At 43.0% G+C, this 15,324-nt stretch overlaps 1 protein-coding gene across 1 annotated transcript; it reads left to right on the top strand.

Annotated features, from left to right (window-relative positions):
* The first annotated feature begins 2,175 nt into the window (after positions 1-2,175).
* On the top strand, positions 2,176-9,566 carry bmp4 (bone morphogenetic protein 4). Its single transcript, XM_083885889.1, has 4 exons — positions 2,176-2,283; positions 5,806-5,928; positions 6,381-6,745; positions 8,554-9,566. Exons 3-4 carry the CDS (start codon positions 6,388-6,390, stop codon positions 9,405-9,407), a joined length of 1,212 nt encoding a protein of 403 aa, XP_083742015.1. The 5' UTR covers positions 2,176-2,283; positions 5,806-5,928; positions 6,381-6,387; the 3' UTR covers positions 9,408-9,566.
* The last annotated feature ends 5,758 nt before the right edge of the window (positions 9,567-15,324 follow it).

Genomic DNA, 15,324 nt, shown 5'->3' with positions numbered 1-15,324 from the left:
CTGCACGACATGTTCAATATTCATCAACGCACAACGACATGGAGCAATAATCACACGAGTTATTTCTCTTTAAAGTCATTCTGGCAGAAAAGTAAAAAAAAAAAAAAACTTTTAAAATGAGTGAGAATCGTAAAAGAAAAATGGTTTAAGGTCAGTAGTTTGTAAGTATACATTTGCATATTGCCAAATACTGTATAAGTCGAGTTCTCAAGCCACATGTCCCCTATATTGCATTTGAGGTGACGCACACAAACTTTTATTTCAATCACTGCGTACATGCACTGCAGGTTGATCTTATCTGAGCAGCTTCGTCGTCTGGCTGTTTTGAAGCTCATCTGTGACTTTGCATCTCATGGTCTAAGGTAATGCTGGTGTGGTCTTCGACTCATCTGGTGAATCTACTGATTACACACTGACGTGTATGTCTCTGTATCTCATGTACATCTTTTTTTTCAAAATAAAAGCATGGTATACAGCTGCAGGTCTGACGAATACAAACTACGTAGAAGACGACGCCGGCCAAAACACGAGTGGTTTTAGTAACGGTGGTGAAATGAGACAATCACAGCGTGAGGTGCTGCGTCACGCAGATGGCATGTGCTAAAAGGTGAGGAATGGAATGGCCTGAGTCATAAAGCACTTTTCAAAAAGGCCACACACGTGCACATTAATGCACAGGTGCACACACACACAGAGAGACACACACAGACACGCACACACACAATGATCTGCATCTTTTGTAAGAGGATTTATCTTAAATCCCAACACTTAAAATCTCACTGGGGCATGAGACCAAAACCAAGCAAAGCCTGTCAGGGGTGACTGAGGAGATCAATAATGATTAACAGCATAAATGCTGGGATTCTGCTCATTGCAGATTGGAAACATGATATTGTGGTTTTGTCTGCAGATTAAATTATCGTGGAAATTAAAGCGACTGAGCGCTTAAATCTTCTCGGTAATCACCTGAGGGTGAATCCCTGATGTGTGACAATGACACACTGCTGAGACATGTACTCCGTCACAGTGCTCCTGTTGTCAGTATTGATTATTATGGTGTGGAAATTCCCCAGAACCAGAAACTTGACAAACGTCTTATGCTCTTCGAACAATAGCAGGCAAAAGTCTGTCTAATCTGTGGTAACCTGGCAGTCAGTATCTGTGGGATTAGATGGAATAAAATCATTTTCAGCCTACATTTTTTTCACAGGATTTTCCAGATGATGTTGTTGGACTTTAAAGATTAATTTTAATCTACTGAGTCCTTACTTATCCTTAATGTTGAAGGATCTGCTCACACAATGATGAACTGTTAGAAGACCTTTCGGTCGTGTGTATGTATTTAAATGCTGATGTGTGCAGATGTTGATTACCTGTCATGCCCGAAATAAACGATTCATTCATTCATTCATTCATTCAAGAATAGAATTGTTATGATCAATTTACACCAGGGCTGAAATATGTCATAAAATAAATTCCCTAAGGAAATCAGCACTTGTATTTTATTACAATATTAGATTAGATTAGATATATGTGCTATAATATGTGCTATCACAAATAATTATCCACACCATGAACTTGGTGTAATTTTAATTAAATTTAAAATGGTGATGGATATATTATATCTCATATCTTAAATTAATTTTCATATAAATGATAGTTTATGATCAGCACATATTATTGATTTATTGAACAATAAAGACCTTTTTCTTTTCTCTGAGGACCTGGGAGAAAGGTTTTTTATTATTGTCTGGATCCTGGGATTTAAATGCAAAGTGATCCAAAGTTTCACATAATGACAAAAGACACTGCAGCGCGCAACGAGCTATTTATTTTGAGTGGAGGAGGAGGGGGGGAAAGGGGGGGGGGGGTTATCCAAGGTGTTTGAGACAGATGAGAGAGGTGGGGGTCGGAGAAGAGGAGGGAGGAGGAGGCAGGCAGGGAGGGAGGGATAAAAACTGCGAGGGGCCACAGATGCTGGATCATTTGAGAAGTTTCCCCGTGTTAAGCGCGCACTGCCTGCCCGCACTAACTGCACTGGAGACGGATAGGAAAGCGCGCTGCAGACCCCGAGAGCCCCGGCCTTCACTCAGACCTCAGTCGCAGACCCGGTCTGCACTTCTCTTTAAAGAGGCGTCGCGAACGGAGCAAGGATCAATGAGCCACACGAACAGGCGCTTTCTCCTTTGAGGCTCGTTTTTGGGCTTTTACGCGTGGACTGCGCCTTACACACCTTCCCTTTCATATTCACTTCTCTCGAGGATACCTGGACCTCTACTGATGGTAAGCGCTTATCGTCTACGACACTCACGCATTCACACAGTCCGAACCGGAGCTTTTTAGGAACCGAACCTGTTGAACAAAGAAAAGGACGACAGGAATCTGGTTGACAGTTCCTGACTTGTTTTGGTTTTTATCCGTTGGCGTTTGCGCGACTTCACTTACTCTCCGGTCAAACATCGACGGCTACCAAACGATATTTTCTAGTGTGCCTCAGTGACTCAGTGACAGATGGAGTGAGATAAACGCGTAGAGTTCGCAGTGAACAGGTTAATGCGTTCTGAGCAGTGACGAACCAAACACAGTGAGATCATTTCCAAACACAGCTTTCGGTTTCTCAGCGACTTTCTTTTGTTTTTTTCTTTGTCACTATAATTTAATTATTTATTTCGTGTCGAGTTTAAAGCTTTTGTCCTCAGTTTGGCGGATTTAACACCTGTTGTTACTCCGGGTTGGGGTTATCCCCGTGCGTAAAGATGGCACCGCTCACGTTTTAGCCGAGCTGGAGAAATATAACATTCTTTATTTTTTTCCTTTAACCTCAATTAAATATTATACACAGGCACCACTTCTTTAAGAGGTGTAGTTTAAATAACATGTGAGTCGTTTTATTGAGACAATACAGTTGTGTCCGAGCTGCAAAACTCAAACCGTGCCAATTTATTACAGAGTAATAAAGTTACCTGGAGCTGGTGGAAAAAATGACAGGACGTTCATGTAACTAAAGGAACTCGCCGGTTTCACAGGTTTCCACCTGCGTTTGGTGAATAATTACGCAGAGAAATTGTGTCATTTCATCCCCGTCGTGCAGCAGCAGCAGAGTAAACATTTTGCGGCCTGCGGGCGCATGGCGTCTTTGGCACACACCTTTACTGCTCATCTCAGATTTCTCCTCCACCGTGCAGACAAAAACCCTTCACCAGACAAATTACACACATGCATTTAGTGTTTAATTTTTTCAGCATGTTTGGCAGAGAGCGACATCTCATTGTTTCATGGAAAGATTTGCTCAGGTGTTGGCTTTTTGTTGGTGGTTTTAGGTACCTGATAGCTTTACACTGTCTTCATTCAACCTGCTGCTCTGCACATGAACAGGGAGTGCATGACTTTGCGAAAATGCCTTTTCATTTTCGTCATCTTTTATTTATTTTTTTTCCATAAAGAGAGCCAAATCAACAAAGCCATGATGCAACCCTGGCTCAATTCTCTCTCAGAGAGCTTAACAAAAGCATTAACCTGTTTTCAGTGATCTCACTGACTGTGAATGTTCTGGGAGCGAATGAAATCCCAAATCGCCCGCCATTCAACGACAACAACAACAACAACAACAGCAACACACATCGCAGGTTTATTTTCTTTCAGCAGAAATGAGGATAATGTGCCCTTTTGTTGTGCACACTGGATCCGAGCGAGGCCTTGGTTATTATTTAAACTCGGCCAAGCTTTAGTTACAACCCAGCTGCTGTCAGGAAGTTCGGCAAACCATAAACATTCCTTTGTTAAAACAAACGGCTATTTAGGCGTGAACATAAAAAATATGAACAGCATCATAATAAAAATTACACACACAATCTTCTGTGAGAAAAAAAAAAGATTTCTGGCATAGCATCAGGCCTGTTCCCGTGGTAACCTGTTGCCCTCCTCCCTCTCATCTTCCCTCCCAACATCGCTGTCAAATTCCTCATGAAACACATCTGAGGAGACATGTGGACATGTGAACAGTCTGATCACATTATCTTTAGGCAGAGAGAGGCCAAAGGGGACTGGACAAAGCCAAGGGCAGTTGACTGCTACGGCCTAATTGCTCCCTGCTCTGCGTTTGTTGTTTTCTGCCTTTCACTTCAGTTTCTGTAGCTTCTTGAAAATCAAGGGAAGAAATAGTTGTTTTTCTTTCACAATAATAATTATTTTTAATGGAAACAGATCAGTTTTTTTCCAGAGTTGTAAGCCACTCCCTCTTTGCCTTACATTTTCTTTCATCATCATCATCATCAAGATTCTCCTCTGAGTGTCTCTGTTTTAGCCTGCAGCTTTTGTCAGTGGCTGGTTACAGTTACAAGATGTTCTGTATGGTCAGTGTTTTTGAGTACTATGAATCCCTGTAATCATGGGAGAGGCCCTCTCTCTGGACAATGAACATTTGTTGTCAGAGATGTGCACACACACACACACTTGAACCCCCCTCCCCTTGGGTAATAGAGCTGATCATGTTCTGAACCCTCCACTCTCTTTGCCACTGTTCTCACAAACATGCAACCAGTGGCACACACACTCGTGCGTGCATGCAGACAATCACACACTCGTGCACTGCACATCAACACACACACACACACTGGATCTAGTGTCATGACCGACAAAAGAGGGTAGAGGGTCAACCATGGGTCAAAGTCTAAAACTGCCGGGGGAAAAGATTGGTGATTGCATGAACACTGAGCCGCGCAGGGGCCGAGATATGAAGGCAGACACACTCACTGTGCACAAACTGTGGATTACACACACACTTACACACAGTGTTAATGTGCATCCTCTCAGTGTAGTAATGCCTGGACGCACTCCAGCAGAACAGGGTTCCAAATGATGACTAAAGAAGACACTACATCGCAGCTCCAAATTTAAAATGTCTGCTCTCTGTGCTGCTGCTGCTGCTGTTGCTGTGGTTCCTCTGTCACACATTCAGTCATGTTACTCGTGTGAGTCAATGGCGTTTAATGCTTTAAAATGACGTGTCAAAGAATTGAGTCATTAGATCCACACTAATGTGCACATTAAGTCTGACAGGGGGGAAACCGCGGCTGTTAAATCTTTCATTGATATGGAATTGTGTTTTTATTTGATAGAAATTTACTCTGGAAGTATCCTTTAACATACATACTGCTGAAGGTACATCTCCTCCAGGTCTGTCACAAGCATCACTGCAACCTGTTCGAGTGCTGGAGTGGGGGCAGCGTTACTAAGAGATGAGGCCCCCTTTGAGTTGGAGCTATTTTTAATTCCTCGGCTGAGCTCATTTGTTTGGAGGAATAAAAGGTGGACAGAGTTCGCGTTGGCGACGCTTTCTAAAAACCTAACCCGCCCTCGTGTTTTGGATGTAGATTTGTGATCAAAGTGGTGTTATCTACTCTTTGATTTGTGCGTGAACTGAAAATGAGAGGACCAGACGTTTTTTACATCTCTTTAAAAAGGGACAGTTATCTTGTGTTTTTATTTTCCTCATCTGTACTTTTTGTAGTTGTATATTTATTGTCATAGGTGAGTGTAAGGAAGGAAGGAAGGAGGACTCTGTGAGGACTGTGTTGCGGCACATACCTCCTGACATTCCAGTTACAGTAAATAGCAAGCTTTTAGCCCACGAGCCAAAATGATAAGCCTTAAAGAGACACAGGGTCTCTCTCTTATCCACTTAAACACACATACAGCCTAATTTCTTTGACCTCTCTTTAAGTAAAGATCGGGTATCAGGACGACGCATTTGCAGTTGCTTTTCCACATAATAATAATTCCCCTGTGTTTTTTAATTTGTTGCAGGAACAGGGTCACTCCAACGTTCTCCTGCAGCCGCCCAACACCACCTAACATTTCCTGGAAAAACGTGTCCATTGCCTGCTCCCAACAAACATGGACTGTTTTCCCATGCTTTATTTTCTGTCGGTAAGTTAGTGGACCTTTTCATTCTTCACTTTTGTGCCATGTAACACCTTCTTTTTTTGGAAAATGTCTTAAATGGAAAATAGTTTTTTGGCACAAAATGTTACCCCATGGCTTTGTTGGGACCGCGGCTCCTTATTGAGTTAAGAATATGCTGTGACCCTGCAGGGCTGCCTCTTTTATTTGTCTAATCATTATGGAGAAGAGGGGAGGGGGAAGGGGAGAGGGTGTCTTCTAGAACCAGGTGTTTACCTTTGGAGGATGTCACCAAAGATAAACTGCGAGTGGCCTCTCTGATTAGGGACAGCTTTACTTTAAACAAGGCAGACTGAGTGTTAGCTGGAGCAGCTAAGAGGTTTTAAAAAGTCAAAAGAAATAAGTTTTTCCTCTGTAAAATGAAAGCCTTCCTCTCCTGTAACATTTTCCCCCTGTACCATCTGCTGCTCCCCCTATAGAGACATCATGATTCCTGGTAATCGAATGCTGATGGTCATTTTAATATGCCAAGTCCTGCTGGGAGAGAGCAACCATGCTAGTCTGATACCTGAAGAAGGCAAAAAGAAAGTGCCAGGCCTGCAGGGTCGTTCGGCCACTCAGAGCCATGAACTGCTGCGGGACTTTGAGGCCACGCTGCTGCACATGTTCGGCCTCAAGAGGCGGCCGCGGCCCAGCCGCTCCACCACTGTGCCGCGCTACATGCTCGACCTCTATCGGCTGCAGTCGGGGGAAGCGGAGGAGGCCGGAGGGCACGACATTGCTTTTGAGTACCCGGAGAGATCGGCCAGCCGGGCCAACACTGTGAGGGGCTTCCATCATGAAGGTAATCATTTTAACAGCATCACATTTCATTAGTATGGCTAACGACTGAAGGAATAAAAAAGTAACATTTCCTACATCCCTTGTAACACAAATGTGAGGCAGCTACACCCATCTGACCACAACCGAGGAATCTGAGGATGTGGTCACCAAACGCTGTCTAAAGAGGGGCAACAAAAAAAAAATCTGCCAGACAAGCTCTCAAGAGCCTCATTTGAAAAAAGTCTGCGTGTGTTTGGTTAGCAGCAGAAAGAAAAGCATACCTTCATATTACTGAACTTGCACTTCTCACCCCACCCAGCAGAACACGGCTTAAAAAAGCCCAGTGTTGGCGTGGAGCTGGAGTGTGTTCCTCTCTCATGTCTCCAGTTTATATGGAGGGCTCTTTTAGCAGGACCTTCCTCAACATGCAATTATCTTTAATGCTACTCTGCAGCCTTCTAAATAAAGACCCTGCTGCCAACAATGTGGGTGCTGAGAGCAGACGCTGCAGCCCTCGGGAGAGATGGAAAAACAGCCTCAGAGGCCGCGGCGCGATAGAAAGGACTGGAATGTTAGAAGGGTTTCTGTTTATTGTGAATCGGATCTGCTTAGTTTTAGCGACAGCTGCAGACGTTTCAATTAGGCCAGGAGTGACTGATCTGTTATGTGAGGTCGGAAAGATAGACTCAAAGAGCAAGTGAGTAAAAACCATTGTCTATTTCTGCAGAGAGAGTCTCTTGATACAGAGAGAGAGTGACCTTGTAGTGAAGTGAACTGAGAAACCAAGGAGTTTAAAGGCGACACGACTCGTCCACCCTGAGGGGGAGGAGTGAGGAAGGAGGGATGAGTCAGCCTTAATGGGGCTTGTCAAACACATTGCTAGTCGTAACACACACACACTAACACGGCAGAGCACCAAGACTAGTGGAGGAAAGGAGCACTGCTGCTGGAGGAGGAGGAGGAGGAGGAACTTCTCTCTGCTTGTGATGCAATGTGTATGTGCATGCATGTGTGTGTGTGTGTGTGTGTGTGTGTGTGATTGGACTGCTCTCTACAGGCATTTACCCTCCTTCTCCTCTGCTAAACTATGTTAATAACACGCTTTGAGGCCCTTTGAGAAGGAGTGCTTGCTTTCATGGAAGCAACCATTGTGTGATAGTGTCATTCAGTTGACTGCTGTTTCCAAAATATGGCGAGATATTACAGTCTGCGTCTGTAATTAAACTGCAAATAACTTGATATAAAACACATCCATATATTAAAAAGAATTAAACTTGCTTTTGCTGAAATGGAATAGCCCACGTTCCCCTGTGAGATCCTCTACAGACAAACGAGATTCTACCGTGTTGTCCAACTCTGTAATGATTATTCATGACGAAAATGATAAATGTCTTAAGTGAACAAACTGTGGCGCTAATCAAAAACACAGCAGGTTTTAATAATGAGAGCCACCTGGGCGAGATTACGGCCTGGGTGTGAAATAACAGGGGTGGATTGAGGCAGGAAAATAGTAGACACAACATTCCTTTCCCCAACAATGGTGATCTTGCCAGAAATCTGCAGACTGAGCGCGGAACAGGGAGCCTCCACTGTGTTTATACTGTAGCTGTGGTACGTTAATCACCACCCTCCGTGTAATGCATGTTTCAGCAAAGTGTTCAGAGAAAGGCATTGAAAGAGGGGCATGATAATCCTTACAGACAGATAAGGAAGTGTGGACAATGTGCGTATGAATATCGCTGAAGCACAGAGCAGTGAGCATGTACTGTAAATGTGTGTTCGTATAAAATATTTTGGAATTTTGGAACAAACGCTTTCTCTCATTTTCAGAGCACATGGAGAGGGTGCACGAGTTCCACGATGGAGAGGCCACGCCCCTCCGCTTCCTGTTCAACCTGAGCAGCATTGCCGAGGACGAGCTGCTCTCCTCTGCTGAACTGCGGCTTTACCGCCATCAGATCGACGACGCTGTCGCCGGCAGCCTCTCAGGCGAGCAGGGCCTTCACCGGATAAACGTGTACGAGGTGTTGAAGCCGCCGCGGCCCGGGCAGCTCATCACGCAGCTCTTGGACACGCGGCTCGTGCACCACAACATGTCGCGGTGGGAGAGCTTCGACGTGAGCCCCGCCGTGCTGCGCTGGACTCGTGAGCGCCTCCCGAATTACGGGCTCGCCGTCGAGGTGCTGCACCTCAACCAGACGCCGCGCCACCAGGGCCGACACGTTCGCGTCAGCCGCTCGCTACACCAGGAGCCCGGCGAGGACTGGGAGCAGCTACGCCCCCTCCTGGTCACCTTTGGCCACGACGGGAAGGGTCACCCGTTAACCCGGCGGACCAAGCGCAGTCCCAAGCAAAGGGGGCGCAAACGCAACCGCAACTGTCGGCGTCACGCGCTGTACGTGGACTTTAGTGACGTGGGCTGGAATGACTGGATAGTGGCGCCCCCTGGTTACCAGGCGTATTACTGCCACGGGGAATGCCCCTTCCCTCTGGCCGACCATCTGAACTCGACGAACCACGCCATTGTTCAGACACTGGTGAACTCTGTGAACAACAACATTCCCAAGGCCTGCTGTGTGCCGACCGAGCTCAGCGCCATCTCCATGCTCTACCTGGACGAACACGACAAGGTGGTCCTAAAAAACTACCAGGAAATGGTGGTGGAGGGCTGCGGCTGCCGCTAACACACACACACACACACACTCACCACAACTCAGACTCGGACTTGAAAAGAGCAACATGGACGCTACAACACATATGAGAAGGTCTTTATTTCCAAAAATGTTCACTTGGACCCTTATTTATAACTTTAATGTTGAGGTGTATGTTTGTCTCACTTTATTGTTTCTTTGACAGTATGATCATATATTTTGACAAAATATATATTATATATATTTATATCTACATATTAAAAATAAATTGAGTTCTTATTTTAAACATAAAAAGCTGTACAACTTTTCATAATGTACATTAGATTGTATACGTTTTTTTTATTGAGAAAATAGTAAAAAACAATCGTTTAAAAAAGTTTAAAGTTTATTTACTTGTAATATTTATTGCTTTCACATTCTATACATTTCAGAGAGAGAGAGAGAGAGAGAGAGGAGAAATAAAAACATGAACTGCTTCCAATAACACATTCAACGAGAACACATAACAGATGATTTATGAGCACTGCATGAGGTTAAAATATTCAGAAGTGTGCACTGATGTCAATTAACTTTAGCCGCTTAAAACAAACTTAATGTTATTGTTTTGTAAAATATATTTAACAACATTTGTAAAAGGTTGAATTTGGATTTAAATTCTTCCTAAATTTAGTTCAAAACTTTCACCTGTGATGATTTTTTCTTTCCTTTTTTCTTCTCCCTAAATTGCAGTAACAGAAGCTGTGAGAGAAATGCTATGCCATTTCAAAGCTTTTCGAGTAAAGCCCGTATTGTTCTCATATTTCTCTTTAATGTCAATCTGACTAACATGTGGTGCTTGGACACTCCGCTAATCCAGCCACAGTCTGGGCGGGTTATTGGGCCTGACTGTGAGTCTATTGTTCTTGACGTCCCCACATTAGGGGCACGATTGTGGCCGATGCGTCCTGGCCCTGACACAACGACGGCTGAGTCTTCAGAAGAATCAAAGGTTAGACGCTCTGTCTCCTGCCTTTGTCTTCAGTGGCTGATGTCGGCAGAGCAAAGACGCCTGTCTCCAACCTGTGCCCCGTCACACAATAGGCTTCTACATCACTTATTTACAAGCTTGACGGCTGCCCCAAATTATATGATAATGTTTGGAGAGGCTGCTCCTTTGAACTGCTGGGGGAAGTTTACCACGCATTGTTTTGTACAGCAGCATTGTCACAGGACGTCATTTAAATGTAATATAATCTAACATAAATATTTTTGATGAATAATTACATTTTAAAATGTTGGGGTTTTTTTTAGGTTAAATGCAGCTTTTTAAAGAAACCAACTGGTATCCATCAAAGCAAATTACTTACTTATATATATAATATAATATAATATATTTAAATTGTATTTTCAATAAGATAAATTATAGATGACATGAGACAATTTGCACAGGTGGTTTTCCCTTGAACGGCTGCCAGGCGTCTCTTTGATGCTTGCATATCATATCATGTCAAAAATAAGCGGGGGAGTTTCTCTCTGTGCGGAGAAGAATTTAATTTAGAAGTGGCTGAAGGCAGCGCTGAGCTGCAGGAACGTTGTAGACACATGTAGAGAAGTGTGTGTGTGTGTGTGAGGGCTTTTTTTAAACAACATTTCAACTGATCCTCTCCTCTGAACTCAGCAGAGATAACATCAGCCAGTTATGTTAATTGTCTGTTCATTACACCACTGCCCTGCACAAAGAAAGGGACATGTTTATTGAAAGGCCTAGAGAAAGAGGCTTATAAAAGCTCAACACAGTTAGTTAACCACTGTCATCATGCCTCAAAGTTCTCCACGTGGGACACTTTGACCTTTTGAGAACATTTTCAGCTGCTCCTCACAACTTTGAAGGGTTTCTTTGAGGAATAAAAACGTATGTGAATGCGTAATGTCCTCACTAAGAGAGCTGAACAAGAATGTGTGTGTGTGTGTGTAGGGAGTGAGGGTGGGGGGTCAATTACAGAATGAGTCCTTAAAACACAGATTGAGGGCTTTGTCATGCCTGTGTGACGTGCCACTCAGTCTCCTGCGAGTGCTCGTTCTCACGCAATTACAGGTGAGTCATTATGCAGCGAGGTCTATTGACACGAGCTCGACTAATTGACTTGGGTGAAGTCTTCAAAAAGCTTTTTATTTGGACGTTCCGCCGTAAAAAGCCACTCGTGTTTATAGACAGTGAACCTCCCCGCAGGAACAAAGGAAGATGATCCTCGTTTACTTTGCCATGAGTGAGTGGGAGCTCTCTCTTATATCTCCAACATCCAAACTTAAAATTTACATGTGGACGTTATATTTTTCAGTGTTTGCAGGATTTGGAGCGTGAATATGACTGAATTTGCAAATTTAATTTAATTTGTCAATTAAATGTAAATAAAACTGAGGAAATACCTAATCCAAGTCACAGAAAGCAGTCGTATCTGGACATTTGAGAAGCTGGAATATTTGGATCGATTGCTTGCTATTGTTGCTTATACTAGCATTCTCACAACACTCCTTCATCTTTTCCTTTCATTCATCTTTTCATTCACATGAACAATTTCTACTTAAAACTAAAGCAGTTATCGCGTGTTGTCAAGTGGGGTAAAGAAAAGGTAAGCCAGATCTTTCTTGTAAACCCCATATCTGTGATCATCTAGTCAAGCCTACTTTCTTATTTGATTGAGCAGCAGATTTGCAGTCTTGCCAAAAACAAATAATTCCCAAATCTGAAATAAATCCTCAAAGAAACAACCAGAAACTACAAACGCGATCATTCACTGTAGATACTCGCTTTATGAATGCACCGTGAGGTCCAGGAAAGATCCTGAGTAACTGGGTCATTGTATCTGCAAACTCTTTAAAACGTCTGATAATAAGACCACAAATAAATAAAATTCCATCTGCCTTAATTTCACTGTGGTGCTCGCAGAGGAACCTCAACAACTTCTGCAAATGAGACCAAAACTATCTGCGCGGTGAGGTAATAAAGTTGTTTGTGGTTTGGACGATTACATCCTTTTTGGGGGGGAGGGGGGATAAAAACAAAACATCAGTTAGATACGTTTACGTGATACTAGAAGACAAAAATCTATTGTGCTAGTCCTCGTCCACAGTCCCAAACCCCAGCGAATACGCAGAAATAACAACAGCAACACAAACATGGTGGATTGTAGGTGTGTACTGATTTTTATAATCAGTGTACCACTGTTTTTATAAGCTCATGGATGGTTGGAAAGCGCAGGATGAAGCTCAACATGCTAACAATTACCCATTACTAACAAGCTGAGAGGCGGTGTATCGCGTGCTTGTTCACTGGGACGAGGACATTAGCGACTGTGGAGGACAGAGTGTGTCGCTTCCTCTCTCTCTGGTAAGAGAATCAGAAGGGGCTATCGTGATGATAGCTCATGTCAGGGCTGCTCCGAGGTCAGGGCCTCTCGTTTCACTCTCCCACTCATACACACACACATTCTTTCTAATACTCCTTTTCTGTCAGGGTATATCATTTTTACTCACACACACACACACACAGGTCTGAAACCTTAGACCCTTGGCGCTGTCCATCTGTAAAGGTTATCTAGGTGACACCTCCTCTCAACCCCGGGTCTGTGACTCATCTCCACTCATCACAAGCACCTCTGCAGCGCCACATGGCAGCCGGGACGCTGCGCCGCGCAGTTAAGAGGATAAGGCTGTCATCGATGGAAGACTCTGACCTCAGGTCAGTGGCACAAAGTACAGTATATAGAGACACACGCTGTTTACTGTACAGGTCGCAGGCAGGCGATTGATCAATATTTAGCACTTTGAAAGCACAAAAGAACTCAAACTATGTGTAAATAAGGATATTTACGACTGCAACGCATCGCAAACAGAGCTGCAAATAACGATTATTTTCATAATCAATTCATCTGTCGATTATTTTCCTGATTAATCGAGTAATCGTTTGGTCCATAAAATGTCAGAAAACGTAAAAAAACGGAAAGGATGATGTTCTCAAATATAATATATTTATATATAATAATACTCACATTTAAGAAGCTAAAACAATCAGAAATCTTGTATTAAATAGTGGAAAAAAAGCTTCAAACAGATGAACTGATTATCAAAATGGTTGACGATTAATTGAGTAATAAAAAACGAAGTTTCAGCTCTAAACAGAACATACCAGAATAACAAATGACTAAAGGGGTTAAAGTGTCCAGCATCAGTTCATTTACTGTTACTTTTCCATAATAAAGTTAATAAGAAGAAATATTATTTTTGTTTGTGTTAAAAAAAAAATTCTTATTCTGTTTTATATGATTTGATCTTGTATTGTAAGCCTGTTAAGCACTTTCTAGATGTCAGAATCTTTAAAACTATTTTGTAATTTGATATCTTAGGTGATTATTTACAAAATAATAATCATGAAATGATTTTTAAAAAATTGCTGACCTCCTTTGCTTCTTCAGGTGAAAGACAGAAGAAAAAAAAAGTGTGATTGTTGCTACACCAACAAGTAAACTGTGAGTTTGAGTGACAGTTGTTAGGGGTTTGGTCATTCTCACCCTGTTGCTGCTTTCTTCTACTTACACGGTAAGTGTGTGTGTGTGTGTGTGTGTTTTCTTTCACATGCACAGTGAAGCACACACTCACAGAGCTGCGTTCACAACCCTGGTGTCTGTCAGCGGTGTTGGAAGGAAAAACAATGAAGGCCCCTCAAAGAAAGCTTAATAACAGTAATTGCTGCCTGAGTGATTAGAAAGAGTATCAGATATTTCCATCCTGACAACTGCTCCCAAACAAAGTGAACAGGGATTGATGGGTCGGGGGGTGGGGGGGTGGGGGGGGGGGCACAGGGGTGTGTGTGTGTGTGTGTGTGTGTAGTGGGGGGTTTACTCACTTACTCACTGTGTGATTAAATCCCCTCAACAGTCATTTTCTCTACCCAAGCCTCTCCAACTGGGAAAGGGGACGGCAGTGGAAATTTCCACTTGTTGGAGAAACAACCTGACGGTTTAAAAATCTGGTGTCAAGTGCCACTGTCGCTGTGCGCACGGAATGCTTCTTTTGTGGCCGAGTCTCTGGTGTAATTTTGGGCAGGGCAGGGTGTCCCTGCAGTAGGCCTTTCTTGTGCAGTTTCATTAGATACGGCTAATGAAAAGATGGCTGCTGGACGGCCCCGGGGCCCCCCCGACGCTCCTCTGGCCTGTATTTAGAGCCCCTGCCTCACATCTGAACAGGTGTGCACAGAGCTGCTGCTCTGGCACCACATCAACTCCCAGAAAACACTCCATCTTCCATAGAGGTTTGTTGGTTTTTCTTCATCTAAACACGCAGGTGCCACCGTCTGTTCCCCTTTTACAGTAAAGTGACTTCATTTAATTTGCATTATTTCCACACTGCTCCAGAAGAATACAAATAAAACATCTTTATGTTGTTTTGTGTACAGCTTAATAACACACGTTTGCGTCAGTGTTCCTCAGAAACCTCTTTTTTACTGTGTGTTTTATCAGGGATAAATTGTACGTAATTTGTAATTCTTAGATTTTTGTTTAAAAGATTTTAAAGATGATTATAGCTTTAAGATCAAGTCAAAATTTGCTAACCACTTTTACAAACGTTCATCTGCGGATCAAAATCTCAGCTATTTAAATATATTGGTGGTTTTGTAAACTAATCACTGAAAGTTTGTTTGTTTCTCCACATAAAACTTTATTACTTCCCTGCAGGTGTTTAGTTTTCTTGCCTGCAGTTAAAAAACAAGTGGCAACATAAAGAGCCACATATTATTTTTACGTCCTAGTCCTTTTTCACACATATGGCAGGAAATTAAAGCGGGTATCACTCAGTTCCTTTACCATTTTCCAGTGCCAGGAAGCTTCTGGCAAACTGTAACTAGACAAAGCTGTTTATGTACGACTGCTCTGTCTCATTCTCTCAGACACTAATTTGTCTTCCAGCTTGATAA

This window comes from Microchirus variegatus, assembly GCF_963457635.1.
Source record: "Microchirus variegatus genome assembly, chromosome: 2".
Lineage (NCBI taxonomy): Eukaryota > Metazoa > Chordata > Actinopteri > Pleuronectiformes > Soleidae > Microchirus > Microchirus variegatus.
Note: the sequence above shows the minus strand (reverse complement) of the source record. Positions and strands in the feature narration are given on the sequence as shown.

Coding starts and splice junctions, on each gene's coding strand:
- bmp4 (XM_083885889.1), top strand. CDS start 6,388: ATGATTCCTGGTAATCGAATGCTGATGGTCATTTTAATATGCCAAGTC. Junction 6,746..8,553: donor GAGGGGCTTCCATCATGAAG/GTAATCATTTTA, acceptor TCTCATTTTCAG/AGCACATGGAGAGGGTGCAC.